We start from the raw sequence: 19,121 nt of genomic DNA, 5'->3' as shown, positions 1-19,121 counted from the left end.
CAAAACTGAATCGAACGTTACATGAACAGTTTGTCTTACATTTCGATTTAATAAAAAGAACCTACCGGAGCGAAAACATTAGTATATAAACGGTTTATTACATTATCTTCTATGAGTTAGAATTATCGCAACAAAAACATGTGGTTAGGCAGTATTACTGCAGGGAATAGAAAACATTTATCTAGGAGAAATCCAACTTGTGTTTGAGTACCTGCCGTTTGGCGCTGACTCTCGTCTAGTTGCGTGGAATCCTACTGAGAAATAGTGTTGCAATAGTTTATTTTTATTGTAATCAAGGATGTACTCGCAGCATAGAGATCGTTGCTCTGTCTTGATTTCAGTGAATGAATAAGTTCATTTGCCACCACACATATTAAAAATGATGTGCTAATAAGTTATTGTAGGAATCCTAGATCATTAAAACCAGGCCTGCATGAAGTTAGCACGTCTCCAAAACCTCGCCGTAGACGAGACATTAAACCTAAAGCTTCCTTTCCTTCCTACAATGATTTTCTTGCATTAACAACCCTTAGGGAGCTGATTACTCGCTTTGGAACAAAAAATACTAATTTTATACTAAGTCTTACCCATATGACACCAAGAAATGAAATTATTCAAAGTGAACAAGTTTCGGTGTATCTCTGGTGTTGTTGTGTGTGGGAAGTATTCAAATCGTAAGGGTAACTGCATTCATTTCTGTAGAAGGTTGTGCCATCCACACTTTGGTCATCCTATTAAGTGTGAACTAAAATTCGCTTGTCCCAAGAAAAAAAATGTTACCCTGTTCCTGATCTGTATTTGTAACAACTACATTTGTATCAACGGCAAGAAAAGTGAGAAAACAGTTTTGGGGACTATCTGCTAAAATCAAATGCATTTAATTAATACTTTCACGAAAGTGGATAGTGTTACACCATGAAGCTCTAATCTGGTATTTAATAAGTTTTGTAGAGATGATAAAATGTAAACATGAGAGAGGAACAAAAAAATACAAGCGGAAACGATGCAACACTGCCAACCTAAAGTCCTTGCCACACAACTAATAGATTTCCAGTTTCAGTACTCAAAGCAGATAGGATAATGAGAACACAGCTGGCTCGTAATTATCTATTTGTGTTCCAACACTAGTCTTAGTTTATTTTATAGTCATTGTTACGTGATAAGGTATGAACTGTCTTCGTGGATTAAAATCCATTCTTCGTAAATGTCGTTACAACGATTGAGACATTAACATCCAAGCTAACGAGGTTAACGGGTGTTACTGGATGATTTTTCCCTATATCTCCTGGAGACAAAACTACTCTAAGTGCAGCAAAAGTGCCTCCATATTCATCTTGAAGGAAGACTGTGTGGCATTTCCGTGTTCCAAAAAACCTGGAATACTAGACAATAACCATTGAATTTGAAGATGCAGTTCGTGGAAATATGTCTGAAAAAATATAATAATCAGTATTTTTGTAGAAGCAATTGACAACGTGTCTCGTAACATGTAGTTTGTATATGTACTTTTACAGGCTCTGAAACCTTTTCTCCATAATTTGGAAGGAATTGACATTATGGTTCATGCGAAATGTATCACCGCCAAAGAGCGAGTCCTAACCCCAGTACGTTACAGCTGGAAAACTACACTACTGGCTATTAAAATTGCTACACCAAGAAGAAATGCAGATGATAAACGGGTATTCGTTGGACTAATATATTATAATAGAACTGACATGTGATTACATTTTCACGCAATTTGGGTGCATAGATCCTGAGAAATCTGTACCCAGAACAACCACCTCTGGCCGTAATAACGGCTTTGATAAGCCTGGGCATTGAGTCAAACAGAGCTTGGATGTCGCGTACAGGTACAGCTGCCCATGCAGCTTCAACACGATACCACAGTTCATCAAGAGTAGTGACTGGCGTATTGTGACGAGCCAGTTGCTCGGCCACCATTGACCACACGTTTTCAATTGGTGAGAGATCTGGAGAATGTGCTGGTCAGGGCAGCAGTCGAATATTTTCTGTATCCAGAAAGGCCATTACAGGACCTGCAACATGCGGTCGTGCATTATCCTGCTGAAATGTAGGGTTCCGCAGGGATCGATTGAAGGGTAGGGCCACGGGTCGTAACACATCTGAAATGTAACGCCCACTGTTCAAAGTGCCGTCAATGCGACCAAGAGGTGACCGAGACGTGTAACCAATGGCACCTCATACCATCACATCGGGTGATACGCCAGTACGGTGATGACGAATACACGCTTCCAACGTGCGTTCACTGCGATGTCGCCAAACACGGATGCGACCATCATGATGCTGTAAACAGAAGCTGGATTCATCCGAAAAAATGACGTTTTGCCATTCGTGCACCCAGGTTCGCCGTTGAGTACACCATCGCAGACGATCCTGTCTGTGAAGCAGAGTCAAGAGTAACCGCAGCCATGGTCTCCGAGCTGATAGTCCATGCTGCTGCAAACGTCGTCGAACGTTTCGTGCAGATGGTTGTTGTCTTGCAAGCGTCCCCATCTGTTGACTCAGGGATCGAGACGTGGCTGCACGATCCGTTACAGCCATGAGGATAAGATGCCTGTCATCTCGACTGCTAGTGATACGAGGCCGTTGGTATCCAGCACGGCGTTCCGTATTACCGTCCTGTACCCACCGATTCCATATTCTGCTAACAGTCATTAGATCTCGATCAACGCGAGCAGCAATGTCGCGATACGATAAACCGCTATCGCGATAGGCTACAATCCGACCTTTATCAAAGTCGAAAACGTGATGGTACGCATTTCTCCTCCTTACACGAGGCATCACAATAAGGTTTCACCAGGTAATGCCGGTCAACTGCTGTTTGTGTATGATAAATCGGCTGGAAATTTTCCCCATGTCAGCACGTTGTAGGTGTCGCCACCGGCGCCAACCTTTTGTGAATGCTCTGAAAAGCTAATCATTTGCATATCACAGCATCTTCTCCCTGTCGGTTAAATTTCGCGTCTGTAGCACGTCATCTTCCTGGTGTAGCAATTTTAATGGCCAGTAGTGTATGTTATATTTGGCGGTACGGTTTCCAACACACTCCTTTTTGACCCAGCCGCCTCCGCATATACCTGCAGGAGAAGCCGTTGCTCCTTCACGCCTCATTACAGCCATTCGCCTCTCGCACCAGTGGATGTTTAGCCAGGACGAGGTTAAACCGTTTAGCGGTACCGAAGTAGTGCACGACTGACGCACTGAACTCCAGCTTCCACTTGAAAGTTGCCTTTACGTGAGAGCCGTGTACCCCGTTCTACAGGGGGAGGATAAGAAGGTAGAAGAGAAGGGTGAAAGGCGTACCTTTACCGAGCCGACTGCATGCCAATTTCTGCCAATTTCACACCTTCCAGTTCATTCTTACGCAGTGGTAAACCATCCGCTGAGCGCCCCTACTTCTCTCCCCCCCCCCCCCCCCCCCCCCATGTACAGGCATCAAACTCGCAGTAGGGCCAAGGACATCACAAAGAGCTTTTTTAATTTGTTAGGAATTCCTGGAGTATACGTTTTAAAAAGAGTGCGACAGCGTATTACTTCCCGCCACATAAGTCTCGCGGCACTACGACGACTAAAAAGTCATGGAAATTAATCTTATACTCAGTCTTACCGAAAGTCGATCTTCCCACTTACTAGTAATACTTTAAGTAATGGCGTAAATTCTCGATCTTCTTGGCCCGCTATTCTTCTAAGTAGCCGGTCTTCAAAATGTTATGGACTCGAATTTCTGTTCTTCGATTATCAGTTTCCCACCTTAGCATATTGTCAACTCGACTCAGACCAACATCATTTCCAGCAAGTGCTTTCATCTGCAGTAGGTGAATCACTTGTGGTCATGTGCCTCTGAGCCAGTAGAAGCGTTTTGAGACCCGGCCAATTTGGCTGCTTAATTGGCACTTTCGTTTTTATTTACGCAACAAGTATTCCTCATTCGGCCTCATAATGTCGGATTCGTCCCCGTTCCTTAGTTCCACACCCCAGAAAAATCAGAAATGGACACTGGAAATCGAACTCTGGACTTCGTGACAGTAACCACCACTGGAGAACAGGACGGACATAATTTGCAGTGACCTAACACTATTGAAGTGTTTATACTGCGAGCGTAGCGACACTTCACTTTTATTTCTGTCGCATTGCGCTGTGTTGATTCAGCTGTATTTGCTTTGCATGCAAAAAGGCAGGTATTTATACTTTGCATCGGTCAAAAAATAGGGGGCTTCATGGACGGAAGTACTTGTTTTACTTGTGATAACACGTTTTCCCAGTGCCAGAAAATTATCGCAAAATCGAATACAATGATGTTTACCTGCTGATGCAAAGTGGCAATAGCAACTGATTAATTCATTATTAGAGGTTTTTCTTTGTATTCCATAGACTATCCAGATTTATACGGCGCTCTAGTAAGCTTCTTGCGATTTGCGATGCCCTTTTTAGTTATAGAATTGCTTGGGATTTAGAAATATCTTGTTACGTTACAGTTCATAATTTGTTGATGAAGTAGACAATTATCTGATGCTTAACTGTAATTAATTTCACTTAATATTTTGATCTTCTAATTATGAAGTAAACTTTCAACATTTTGGCTCACTAAGACAGTGTTGACATGTACATGTACATACTCTTCGAAATTATGAAGGTAGCAGGGATAAAATACAAGAAACTAAAGGTTATTCACAGCTTGCACTAAATCAAGATTGCTATTATTTGTCGAAGGACGAAAGGTAAGCTGTGGTTGCGTAGAGAGAGAGGCAGGGTTGTAGCCTATCGCGGTTGGTCTAAGTAGAGACGATATAATAAGCATATTGGCTACAGTAAGATAAGCTGTTAAGACAAGAAGTGAATAGAAGATTCTGAAATGAGGTGTTACAGAGGAATGCTGGAGATCAGATGGGTACATCGAAAGTAAATGAGAAGGTACTGAATCGAACTGAGTGAAAACAGAAATTTGTAGGACAACGTGACTAGAAGAGACATCAAGGCTTGGATATAGTAAGCAGAATGAAGTGGATGTGGGCTGCAATGGTTCTTCGGAGATGAAGAGTCTTGCTTAGGACGGACCAGCATGAGGAGCTTGTCTTCGGACTGAATACCACAACAACAGTAGCTAGATCTGATCCACCTCTTGCCGTGGTGAGTTTCAATAGTATCAATGTTCCAAACTCGCTCGGCATGCCTGATTGATGTTTTACGTGGTTTTCCTTCAGGAAGATGTTGCAGGGGTCTTTCAGTAAGCTCACGGCCGACTATTCGTAATATTTTTATTACTTTCGGTGAATTGTTGAAACTTAGAATAAGGAAATATAAAAGTCTTCAGTGTTTCACTATCCTTGTTCTTAGATATAAATATCATCTGAACAAGGAAGCTGCTTTTACCAGCTTATGAGACTTGGGACAAATTCCTGAATAGTTAAGAAATGTAAATGAATAAATTCGCAATTGCTGATTAAATAGAGCTTTATCTTATGGAGAAGAAGCTATCCAGTGCCAACATTCCGCAGTCAAAATAATTTTTTTTTTACTTCGTTGGCTCTGTGGGAAAGTGCCAGGCTACGGATCCAGAGGTCTCGAATATGATCCCCGTTTAATAGTAGGGTTTTTACGTATCGCCTTTCACTTCTTTCACCTCAGATATTTGTTAATGTGACATATGTCGCAACGTGGTTCAGGCTCCACGTTAAACTGTATTTCCCCATATTAACTGGCTGGTAAAATCAGTTAGAAAGTCGGAGGAAGCCGTTAGCTTACCACCTCCAACAGGATCCTGCAAAGTGAAGCACTGTAGTATTTAAACCAACCGTCAGGTTGATTGCAGCTGAGTCTCTTGTGTATAATATGTTATATATTACTCTAAATTTCGAGTCAGATATGAGAATCTCGGTAAATTAACCGGAGCCCGTCACTGAATCCATGTGTTGAGAACTAACATAGTTATCATCAGAGAAAAGCGTGTTAGTCTCATTCTGGTAAAAGTACTGGTTTTTGAACTTTCCTTACAATTCTTAGTTTTTTTGTTTATTCCCGTAAAACTTTTACGATTTATAACGTGAATATTGTAAATTTCCGAATTCATCATTTGTCTTCGCAACGCATAACGAAAACTATGTGTTCGTATTAGTGTATTCGAAAGCTAGCGAAAGTTGCATGTCTGTAAGAAAGAGATTCGAAATAGCATTCACTGAAGAAAACCGATTTCTAAATAACAAATTGCAAGAAATGACGTTCCTTTTCAGAGGCTGCCATACGGAATTGATGATTGATGTGATGAAAGACACTGTGAGTGTCGATAGTATAAACACTCTGGTCATTGGCATTTGTGCGGAAAATCGACGTAGAAGCTGGACGCCGATGTCCTAAATCATACTACTGACTTTGGTCCTGCGGAGTTAAGGCTTACAGTACTGTTACGGCTGTCCCGTCCTTGAGATGAGGACGTTAACCTCGTCTGTGACCTTTCTCCGGGCGGCAATAGCGATCAGCCGCATTGTCCTGCAGATCTAGAAAACCATTTCGAGCCCATGCCCTGCTTACTATGTGTGTGTGTATGTGTGTGTGTGTGTGTGTGTGTGTGTGTGTTTGATTGATTTTCCAGCTGAAATTGAGTTCAGCTCCGAGAGAGGAACAAACTCAGTTGTCAGGACACTTGGTAGAGAATAAGTCTGATAGTTTCACTGTTTGACATCACGATTAGGAAAGCGGAACTGTGTAACAAATGGTGTAACAAATGTGACAAAAAGTAATTGAATTTTTCGTTCTTTCTTCAGATCACATGGCATTTTATCAGTTCACAAACTTTCGCAAAAAATTCTTTGACTATTACATATGTATGAAACTGGTGATGTAGCTTGTATCTTTGTTAATGAAAGGACATTGGACCTGGATATTAATTCTCAGGTCATAGGAGGAAAAGGAAAGAATAAAAGCGGCATGTTACGCTTTACACGTTTAAGTTCGTTTCTTTCTTGTTCGACAGGAGGCTTTATTCCTGATACAGACCATTTCCCATGGTTTTTGACACTAACTATTGGACTTTCACCACTTAAATAAGATTCACTTAAATTGAAAGAATGGTACTATTGGAGCTGAAATCAACGAAATGCCTGAAATCCGTTCACAAATGGCAAATGTGCAATGTAAAGATATGACGTGCCGGATTATTTTAATTACATTAAAATATTCCTATGACAAACTGACACACGGTTCATCACCGGCTCCGTTCCCACCAATGATGCTATTTTTCCGTATCCCGTGTGAGAGTCCTTCATTGTAGTGTTCGCATGTAATACATGGAAACATTAGCGACAATTAAAATTTCAGTTGCGCCTTTATGTTTTCCCAGAAACCCTGACAGTTAGGGCGACTACTCGCGAAAAGCACTAAATATGGGTTTGAATCCCGGTTACGGAGAGATTTTCGTTTGTCGCGACATTGTGACCACAGTTTAATACTCGACCATAATTATGACTCACTTTAAAACTTTTAAAAAATGCTGATGCTAGTCAATAAATTGCAAATGCAATTATTGTGAGTGGTGAGTTGGAGTACTGAGTTGTTCTTTTAGGAAGAGTGGGTTTCTGATACGTGTCCGGCCGTCCTAACTGAAGTTTAGCATGCTTTGCCTTCTCTTGGCGCGTGTAAACGTCAAGTACAGCAGTAAAGTTGCACGAAAACGATGAAGGCAGATGCGTTGTGCATTCTTAGTATTGTCCACGTGTAATCTTCATACCAATATTATTTATTTGCTTGCGTTCTTTTCAATCAAAATGACGTTTCTTTCGTCGAATAATAGTCGGAGAGAGTACTACTGAGCCGCGCGGGATTAGCCGAGCAGTCTAGGGCGCTGCAGTCATGGGCTGTGCGGCTGGTTCCGGCGGAGGTTCGAGTCCTCCCTCGGGCATGGGTGTGTGTGTTTGTCCTTTGGATAATTTAGGTTAAGTAGCGTGTAAGCTTAGGGACTGATCACCTTAGCAGTTAAGTTCCATAAGATTTCACACACATTGGAATTTTGAATTTGAGAGGACTACTGAACTTAGAGGCCATTAGAATTTCGGAGTGCACTCTGTTGGGTTACGCAATACCTGACATTGAGGGTTAGTTTCCTTTTGGTGATGCTCTGCAACTTTCGAAATGTTGCAGACGTGGTGAATACTTTCTAGATACATTACATGTAATGTAAATTATAACATTAAGGAAGGAAAACAGCGTTTACACTACCGGTTTATAGGATGTCCCACGCCACTCATAACGTAGTTGCAACATATTGGAAGCTACTGATGTGGATGAATGTCTACAGCTTGGGACACTGTGTATATTTGCACGTTTTTGGCACACGCCTGCACGTCTAGAGAACGCCAACAAGGCGTATTTGCAGAACGAGAAACTTGTTGCGAAACCCACTGCACACAAATAGGTATACGGTCACAAAGGTCAGCAGCCTATTTAGACATGCACTTGTGCTGGGGGGCGTCTTGAGAGGATTAGTGCTGGCTGGTGACACTTCAGGTATACGTAATGTTGCTAGTGTTTCGAAATACATCATTCCCTTAGAACGGACAGTATCCGATTGGGAACTTTCAGAGAAATCTGGCTGAACATTTGAAGTGTTAAGATCATACGCTACTGGCTCGATACATAGTAGAACGTATCATTGAAGGTGCTACCTAGTGTGTACTTGCGTCTGTTTGACATTTTTCGCCTCGTTGTTTGCGCATGGCTGCGCCTGGTGGGAAGAAAGTTCGATTCACATTGCGTGAGATGGGACTCTTCGTGCGACTCGGAAGTGCTGAATCAGGCGCTTTCCCAAGCGCATTGTTAAGGACTATGCTTCCTGTGGCTGTCGTCTTGGGCTGTTGTGAACTGCTAGAATACTGGGGATCGATCTGTTTCCTGTTAATTACACATGAAAATAATTGAACTTGTGTTACACCGGCAGGATAATGATATCTATGGAGCAAAAATACAACATTTGCACCCTGCAGACTTCTGTTGCGTTCATAATTGCCGTTTGTTGTCATTTAATAGTTTATGTCAAGTTATCTAAGGCTGCTTGCATGTGAAAGCGTTTCGATGCTTCTGAACACTGGGCTCTGGTCTTCTAATGGAGTGCACTAAATCTTAGTGAGACCCAAGAAAGGAAGGGATATTAGGGTGTAACAACTCGTCAACTGCCAGGTGATTAGAGACGGGGCGCAATTCGTGTAGGACATGGGCGAGATGGAGAAGGAATCCGGTGAAGTTGTTTCTAAAGAAACCGTCTCGTCATTCTCCATAATGTACGGAAACCCTCAATCCACATGACCGTAAGAGTATTTGAACCGGATGCGATCCAGTTACTTAATGACTACATCATCTCAGGAACACTTAGCAGAAATGAAAACCCTCTAGCACATCTTGAAACTGCCGGACATGCCTCTTTCTTTATCTCTTAATGAATTAATCCAGACGACAGTGAGCTCTTTATACTTATTTCCTCTCAGCAATACTACCCTTGAAGACTGAGCAAAGGTTTAATAAACGTTCCTGCACCCATTGCCCATAGAATAAGATTATTTCTGACTTACGTATTATAACCGTAACCACACGAACCACCCACTTGCTCCCCATAGAGCTATGTGGTCGTGCCTGTTTATACATCTTGTACTCCATCTGCGTCTGCTCATGATATGACTGCGTTTCAAAGTGGATAAATAAAATTAATTATGTATTTTTTCAAGCAGAAGGCGGAGAACTGTATGCCAGTGACATCGTACCTTTCACATGCTGTTTTCTGATAGTTGGAGCCAGCGACTCTTCTAATACGCTTATCAAAGCGGTCGGGCGGTTATATTTGTAGATGATTCCTTTCTGTTTCGGATACAACTTCAGAACTGGTTTCGTCCACCGCCCATCGTTTCACCTTGTGCCGTCCCTTTTCATTTCAATCCCTGACCCCCTTGTAGTACATAATTAAATTTGATTACTTGTACGAATATCTGAAGTTATTTCGCAAGAAGCAACAGTCCGTCAACAGCAGCGTACAGACCTCCGTGGCACTGTGCCGCATGTACGAGTAGCACAATGAGCTGCCTACCGATGTTGCTTCCAAAATGTCATTGGGCGACAATATTGGCAGTGGAGTGGTGAAGGCGCGGGAGGGGCATGTGGTCGACTCTCATCGCTGCCGGTCGTTAAAGTCGGCTTTCGAAAGAGGGCCCGCTACGTGTCCTTGGAGGAGCTCCTCACATGGCTAGGCGAACACCGTTCCAGGCCTCCCCTCAAAGAAAAGTACTGGGGATCGAAATCGGGTCGTCCCTGTGAGAGACGCGCTGGTCGTTTAGTGATGGAGGCCGATTGTGGACTTAAAACTTACCCCCCACAGAGGAAACAGAAAGGACAGAAAGCAGACTCCTCTCCATAGTGCGCAAGATATTCGCAACAATTATCAGCAAGCGCAAAGAAAACCATTGGATTTTTGTTAAGGGAAGAAACGAGCTGGCTTTAGAAATGAATGCGGCGCAATTCGACAGTTTACAAGGTATATATGAAACCATAGAACGTAGGGATATGTAGGAATTATCACTTTGTCTGACATTTAGAGATTATTTATTTATGAAAAACCTTTTTCGCATAATTTCAAAGAAATCATTACTCACAGCCCTTTAGAAAGAATATACTGATTCACCCCGTGTTAACATCGTGAAGAATGAACATGTATGAGCGGTTCATGTTCCATTAGACTGTACGAGGGTAGTTGGATATTGATAATTGAAGGAGTCAGTCAAGGATATTCCGTGTCACCAAAAAAATAATAAAAACCCTAGAGAAAGTTTACAGATCCCTGAATGGGAAAGAAAGAAGAAGGGATCCGTGTTAATGGAACATATCAAAACCAGCTCATTGTAATCTTTGTTGGTGTACTGTTTTTTTTAATTACCAGTCTTGTAGCTCGCCACGAATTCCTCTCCCGTGCCAACCTCTTCGTATCAGAGCATCACTTGCATCCTACTTCTTAATAATTTGCTGGCTGTATTCCAGTCTCTGTCTTCCTCTACAGTTTTTGACCTACGGTTCCCTCCTGCAACATGGAAGTTATTCCATCATCTCTTGACATATGTCCCATCATCTTGTCCCTTCTTCTTGTCAGCGTTTTCCATGCGTTCATTTCTTCACTGATTCTCCGGAGAACCTCCTTATTTCTTATCAGTCCACGCAGTTTTTAGCATCCTTCTATAACACCACATCTCAAAAGCTTCGGTTCGCTGTTTCTCTGATTCCCGTGAACCTATAAAGTACTTTAAAGGTAAAAAGACTAAAATAACCGACGTTGCGGCAGTTCCGCAGGCAGCCCTAAGGAAGACTCTCAGCACGGCCGAGACATCATATTTTTTAGAATTTTAAGTATTTTATAAGATGACATGGTAGTGCACATAGGATTTTAATGAGATTTACAGCACCACGGAAGTCTACTTATTTATATCAGAAGCCCCTTCGTTTTGTTGACTTTCCAGCGTTTGCCTCTAGTTCAGATAAAATGTAACAATGAAGGGAGAAATGTAATAGAACGAATTTAGTACGTGTACCTGTGGTAAAGTAGTGAACAACAAATACTGAAAAGAAAATCGTACAAATGAAGAGCGAACGTATAGAAACAGTTGATTGGGTATCTCTATTTAGGTAAGTGGAAGATGACTGTATGAAGTGCACGAAAAATAGAGAGAACAATAACAATGACTTGGAGTTCTTCTGGTAAACTAAACGAAGTTCCCGAAACCAAGTCTCCGACGTGCTTGAAACGCAAAGTTTTCAGCCAGTGTTAAGAAACAGACAACCATTGTTTCTTTCTTAGATGATTTTGCAGACAATCATCCCATTTCTTATCGTGCCAGTCCACCTGATTTTCAAAATTCCTCTATAGAATCACATCTTAAACACTTAGATCCCATTTTTCTCTGGTTTTCTCTTAGTCCATGGTTCATCACTATACAATGCCGCACTCTAAACATACGATCGCCAGTAATTTCTACGTCAAATTAAGACCGATGTTTAATACTAGCAGACATTTTGACCAGGGAAGCCGTATTTACCTGCACTAGTCTGCTTTTTATGTCGTCTCTGCTCCATCCGCTATGTTTTGTTTCGCTTCCAAGGTAGCTGAATTTCTTCACTTCATCTAATTCGTGCATCACTTTCGTCTTTTTTTGGTTTACTCTCTCACTATTCTGTATGCATTAGACGGCTCATTCCACTCAGCAGAATATCAGTGTTATAGCGGATCTCATAACTGATTTCCTTTTACTCCGAGTTTTAATCAATGTTCAAGTTTTCTTTCATTGCTTCTTCGATGTATAGATCGTACAATGGGGGCGAAAGACTACAACTTTGTCGTACACCATTTTTAATCAGAAAACCTCGTTCTTGATCTTCCATTCTTATTGTTCCCACTTGGTTCTTGCACATGTTGTATATTAGCTGTCTTTTGTTATAGCTTACACATATCTACCGGAGAATTTGCAAAACATTTCCCAGGCCAACAAATACTATGAACGTATACCGATTATTCTTAAGTCTTGCTTCCATTATCAAGTGGAACATCAGAACGGCCTCTGGTGCCTTTACCTTTCCGAACGCCATACTGATCGTCATGTAACAACTCTTCAGTATTCCTTTCCATTCTTCTGTGTGTTCTTTTCAGCAACTTCGATGCATGAACTGACTGTGCGACCTTGTCGGCTCCTGCAATCTTCGGGATTGTGTGGGTATTATTTTTCAGAAATGTAGTCTTATGGATAAAATATATCTCCATTTTCAAAGATTCTACAGTACAACTTAAATATTCGTTTTAAAAATGCTTATAGTTCTTCTATATGAGCCAGATATGAGCCATGTATTTAATAACTTGAACGTTCCAGTTGTGTTACTGACAACAGTTACAAGTGACAGTGCAATATAAATACAAATGTAATCCCCTGAAATAGAATACGCGTGACTATATCCAAACTCATCGGTAAGCAATACTGCCGCATATCTTTGCGAGATGATGTAACAAATTCACTGTGTGATCAAAAGCTCACGGACACCCCCAAAAATATACGATTTCCATATTTAGTGCATTTTACTGCCACTTACTGCCAGGTACTCCATCTCAGCGACCTCAGTAGTCATTAGACATCGTGACAGAGCAGAAGGGGGCGCTCCGCGGAACTCATTGATTTCGAACGTGGTCAGATGACGGGGGTGTCACTTGTGTCATACGTCTGTACGCGAGATTTCCACACTCCTAAACGGCCCTAAGTCCACTGTTTCCGATGTGATAGTGAAGTGGAAACGTGAAGGGACACATACAGCACAAAAGCGTACAGGCCGACCTCGTCTGTTGACTGACACGAAACCGCCGACAGTTGAAGAGGGTCGGAATATGTAGTATGCAGACATCTCTATGGCAGGCGGGAGGTGAGAAAACCTGGATTTCATGGTTGAGCGGATGTTCATAAGCCACACATCACGCCGGTAAATGCCAAACAGCGCCTCGCTTGGTGTAAGGAGCGTAAAAATTGGACGATTAAACAGTGGATAAGCGTTGTGTGGAGTTACGAATCACGGTACACAATGTGGCTATCCAATGGCAGGATGTGGGTATGGCGAATGCCCGGTGAACGTCATCTGCCAGCGTGTGTAGTGCCAACAGTAAAATTCGGATGCGGTGGTGTTTGGTGTGGTCGTGTTTTTCATGGAAGTTGCACCCCATGATGTTTTTGCGTGGCACTATCACAGCACAGGCCTACACTTATGTTTTAAGCACCTTCTTGCACTGATGAGCGTTTCGGGAATGGCGAATGCACCTTTCAACACGATCGAGCACCTGTTCATAATGCGAGATCTGTGGCGGAGTGGTTACACGACAATAACGTCCCTGTAATGGACTGGCCTGCACAGAGTCCTGATCTGAATCTTATAGAACACCTTTGGGATGTTTTGGAACGACGACTTCGTGCCAGGCCTCACCGACCGACATCGGTACCTCTAATCAATGCAGCACTCCGTGATTAGTGGTGTGCGATTCCCCAAGAAACCTTCCAGCACCTGATTGAACGTATGCCTGCGAGAGTGGAAGCTGTCATTAAGACTAAGGGTGGGCCAACACCATACTGAATTCTAGAATTACCGATGAAGAGCGCCACGTACTAGTAAGTCTTTACTAGCCAGGTGTCCGGATACATTTGATCACATAGTGAAATAAGTATGAACGATGTGATGAGAATGTGTGAATTTTTGCATGATTTAGGGAAAATACGTGTAAGCACAGTGCACAAAATAGTATCCTATATCAGCACCTAAAATTCCAAGAAATATATTTTCCGTTTGCCCTATAGCAGCGAGTGCATAAAAAGACGACAGCAGGGAAAGAGCACAGAAAAACTTCTTGCGCAACAACTCATGATATGCATGAAAAAACGTAACTGATCAGTACTTTATGATGTAAATCATTATTTACAGAGTTACAGGCTTAAAAAAAAAATCTTGTTTGACGGAACAAATAAAAGAATTTGCTTACAAGATTCCTCCCCTACGCGGTGGTCCATCGATTTTAAATGCTCATCTTTTCCGCCGCAAAGTAGTATTAGTGTGTGACTTGCCGCCGTCACGAACAGCGAGGTGAGCTGTGGGTGGGCAGCGTTGCAGGCACAGACATTACAAGACAGCGAACTGCGCGCGTAGGCGCGTGTGGTCGAGCTCCGGGCCATGGTGGGCTCCGGTTTTGATGCCGACTGCGCAACGCTCCGTCATTACGAATGCGTGAGGCAGCCGTGTCGTTGGAGGCTGGCGACCAATGGCGTGGCCGGCGAACGCCGTCACGCCCACCGGTCGCACATCTCGGCGCGCGCGAGTCGATATACACGCTGCACTTCGACCCAGGCTGTCGGGCGCCACCGTCGCGCCACGAGAAAACAACATCCGCTGCAGCCGACAGTCTACTTCGCTCGGGTAACAGTCGCGATACCTTTTCAAGTAGCTTATCGGAGTAATCTAAAGCCGCGTTGTCATAGGCAACAAAAGTAATGCTACAGTCGTACCAGTTGCATCTTGAGCTTCCATTCACACAACATAGTACAAATCAACGTATTTATACAGTTTAAGATATGACGTGAAGCTGATTCTGGCGGATATTAATGCAAGTTACGGAATTAGAGTCGAAGCAAGCATGAAGTACGAAAGCCAAATGCTGATTTCGAAAACTATTTTTTGCGCAAAAATAAAACACCCTCTAAAATAAACAGCGCTCGAAGACGAAAATACTGTCTGCTATGACAACTAACAAACAGTTGACTTGTAAATGTTTTATGGAAGAAACCGTTTTTCGGGTTGGCTTTTATCCAAACGAGTCACAGCATTTAATGTGCTATTTTTAGTAGGATTAATGCTTATGTTCTTTCTTACAGAACACTATTAGTTACGCCGGTCTCTGTGGCCGAGCGGTTCTAGGCGCTTCAGTCCGGAACCGCGCTGCTGCTACAGTCGCAGGTTCAAATCTTGCCTCGGGCATGGATGTGTGTTATGTTCGTAGGTTAGTTAGGTTTAAGCAGTTCTAAGGCTAGGGGACTGATGACCTCAGATGTTAAGTCCCATAATGCTTAGAGCTATTTGAACACTATTAGTTACGTACTCTAGACAGAAACATCGTGTCCTGCAGATAAGCAGATGAATGTGTAACATCAAGAAATGGCAACAACAAAAGAAATAAGTGCTTCATCACGTCACAAACAAGGTCAACAAAATCATAACATAAAGAATGACAAGCTGCAGAATGCATAGTACATATAAAGCTGCCGGCATACACAACTAGTATGTCCCATGGGAAAGAAAATAAAGAAATGAAGAAAAATCCCACTGAAGAAAGCACATAAAGTGCTGCAATATGTTTGGTTAATAACAAAACTATAAAACGTTGGCTTGTATAAGGTGGAATTCCGTACCGGTTTTTCCCAACAAGCACGGAAAAAAAAGGAAAGATACAACATCCAAAAGCTGTGAGGACGGGGCGTGAGTCGTGCTTGGGTAGCTCTGTTGGTAGATCACTTGCCCGCCAAAGGCAAAGGTCCCGAGTTCGAGTCTCGGTCCGGCACATAGTTTTAATCTGACAGGAAGTTTCATCCAAAAAGTGTTTACTCTTAAATTTCATCAACCGATGCGCCACCCAATCGAGACTTCATATTTTTTTTATATTCGTTATTGTAGGCATTTCGTAAACCTCTAATTTTTTTGTTTTGCAACCGTCAGATCACTCTCGGGGGCTATTTCCGCGTCCAATCCGCATTTGCTAGCCGTGCTGGATATCTAAAGCCATGATTATTATACGACTCGCTTTTTTGCTTCAAAAAGCGTGGTAGTTCGTAATATAGCTCCAAAGCTGAGAAATCGTATTGAGGAAATGGACATTCACTGGAATCGAACGGACCCGAGTGACAGTTGTTCTAGGACACCCAGAACAAAACGCTAGTGTTTTGAAATACAAGTAAAGTGATACCACTTCATTGACGCCACCGCGTGCTGTCACTTCAGTTGGGTGGGTGAATGAGGCTTCACACTACATTTGCAGCGGACACAAAGACGAAAATTGAAAATTCAGTAACCAGTTCTGGCAGTCGGCGTTAGATATTATGACCGGAACTATTATGATAGCCCAACCAAACATCAGTTTTCCGACGACCGGAATTTGTTTTACGCGAATGATGTGTGTAAATCAGCTGCTCTGTTTTTGTCAGCACGATGAAGTGAGGTTACCAATACCTTTGTAATGTTTTAACGAAGAGACGGAGAGCGATTTCCTTCTGGAAGTCAGTCATCTCACGAGGAGGAGGAGGAGGAGAGGAAAAGGATGATAAAAAATCTTATACATACCAATTAATGTGAATGAAACTTCTTATTGCACACATCCAAATCACCTGCTTTGAGGAAAAAGTATAAAGCGATATCTGGTCAACCCAAACACTCCAACGTTTTGAAAACTTAGAGTGGCTAGAAAACTTCCTAAAGGGTAAACACACATTCTGAATCTTGTGTACAAATTTACCGAAAATCTTGCCATCAGCCGTTAATAATGTACGAGAGCCTTTGCGCTCAGTACTGTTGCCGATTTTACTAATTCAGCAAAATATATCAGCAATTGTGTATCTCTTGCCGTCTAATAAATATAAAATCTGCTTCTCTTCAATGAAATAATGGGAATATGTCATTTTTGTATATTGCTGCGTACGCTGTATGTTACGGTACACGGCTACACTTACAGAGGGCGTGCAGTCGCCACAGAGACGTTGATCATAGAAGGACCTGAAACTCCCTGGCAGATCAAAACTGTGTGCCCCACCGAGACGCGAACTCTGGACCTCTGCCCCCCCTCTCCCCCCCCCCCCCCCCCGCCCCCCAGGGCAAGTACTCCACCGACTGAGCTACTTAAGCACTGAGCTATTTACGACCTATCCTCACAGCATTACTTCCGCCAATACCTGATGTATAGTTCAGATTTCACAGAATTTCTCTTGCGAAACTTGCAGGATTGGAGGAAAAGATTTGCCCGCGAAAACCGAAAGTCCCGAGTTCGAGTCACGGTTCGGCACACAGCACTGTGTGTCAGGGTGTGTGTCAGAAAGTTTCCTATCAGCGCACATTCCGCTGTAGAATGAAAAATTTATTATGGAAATAGGCACTTCATTATGCTTCCGCCAAAAGACCTAAAAATACTCCGCTCATCTGCCGATAGTTACTGTGGAGGGCGCTGACATCAGGGACTGCTTCCCGCATCCGCTAAATAATTCACAGATGAAGTTTCTTCCTTCATTCGCGGGTAAAGCAAAGCCTGAACAGTATTGAGCTATTGATAGCGTTCCAGAATGAACAACCGTTAGATCAGGTAGTCAACTATTAGTGAGCTAGTCGGCTAGTATGGGACGCATGGCCATCGTTAGCATCGTCTTATATGTTGGTTTCTTAGAACGTGCCAAATACATTTGACAGACATTTAATTACCTAATTTTATGACACTTTAACCAGCATAATATCCATAATATCGTAGGTACATAACATCCCAAATTAATAATGCTGATCAAAACTGCCATATAATTACATAATTTCGTGACTGACATTGGTAAACATTTTTGTCATGTTCGAAGATGTTATTCAATCTGTATATTGAGCAAGCAATAAAGGAAACAAAAGAAAAGTTCGGAGTGGATATCAAAATCCATGGAGAAGAAATAAAAACTTTGAGTTTCTCTGACTTGCAGGAGCAGTTTAATGGAATAAATAGTGTCTTGAAAGGAGAATATAAGATGAACATCAACAAAAGCAAAACGAGGATAATGGAATGTAGTCGAATTAAGTCGGGTGATGCTGAGGGAATTAGATTAGGAAATGAGACACTTAAAGTAGTAAAGGAGTTTTGCTATTTGGGGAGCAAAATAACTGATGAAGGTCGAAGTAGAGGATATAAAATGTAGACGCAATGGCAAGGAAAGCGTTTCTGAAGAAGAGAAATTTGTTAACATCGAGTATAGATTTAAGTGTCAGGAAGTCATTTCTGAAAGTATTTGTATGGAGTGTAGCCATGTATGGAAGTGAAATATGGACGATAAATAGCTTGGACAAGAAGAGAATAGAAGCTTTTGAAATGTGGTGCTACAGAAGAATGCTGAAGATTAGATGGGTAGATCACATAACTAATGAGGAAGTTTTGAATAGGATTGGGGAGAAGAGGGGTTTGTGGCACAACTTGACTAGAAGAAGGGATCGGGTGGTAGGACATGTTCTGAGGCATCAAGGGATCACCAATTTAGTATTGGAGGGCAGCGTGGGGGGTAAAAATCGTAGAGGGAGATCAAGGGATGAATACACTAAGCAGATTCAGAAGGATGTAGGATGCAGTGGGTACTGGGAGATGATGAAGCTTGCACAGGATAGCGTAGCATGGAGAGCTGCATCAAACCAGTCTCAGGGCTGAAGACCACAACAACAACAACACTAAGGAAACCAGCATATAAGATGATGTTGACGATGGACATGTGTCTGACATTAGTCTGGTAATAAATAAAAGTAATGTCTATTGGTCAGCTTATGAGTATATATTCCAATATTTG

The 19,121-nt window shown here is 42.3% G+C and overlaps 2 protein-coding genes across 9 annotated transcripts in view; one reads left to right on the top strand and one right to left on the bottom strand.

Annotated features, from left to right (window-relative positions):
* The window catches only part of LOC126337296 (transcription factor IIIB 90 kDa subunit), a 342,489-nt gene that overhangs the window by 113,719 nt on the left and 209,649 nt on the right, over positions 1–19,121 (top strand). The window lies entirely within an intron of this gene.
* The window catches only part of LOC126337342 (BTB/POZ domain-containing protein 6-B), a 183,339-nt gene that overhangs the window by 31,227 nt on the left and 132,991 nt on the right, over positions 1–19,121 (bottom strand). Inside the window, exon 1 of one of the 5 annotated variants that reach the window (XM_050001459.1) lies at positions 14,546–14,894. The exons of the other annotated variants lie outside the window; for them this stretch is intronic. Within the exon in view, the coding sequence (XP_049857416.1) occupies positions 14,546–14,735 (190 nt within the window). The 5' untranslated portion in view covers positions 14,736–14,894. Of the gene's footprint in view, positions 1–14,545; positions 14,895–19,121 lie in introns of those variants that run through there. 5 annotated transcript variants of the gene reach the window in all.

The sequence above is a fragment of the Schistocerca gregaria genome, chromosome 1 (assembly GCF_023897955.1).
Source record: "Schistocerca gregaria isolate iqSchGreg1 chromosome 1, iqSchGreg1.2, whole genome shotgun sequence".
Lineage (NCBI taxonomy): Eukaryota > Metazoa > Arthropoda > Insecta > Orthoptera > Acrididae > Schistocerca > Schistocerca gregaria.
Note: the sequence above shows the minus strand (reverse complement) of the source record. Positions and strands in the feature narration are given on the sequence as shown.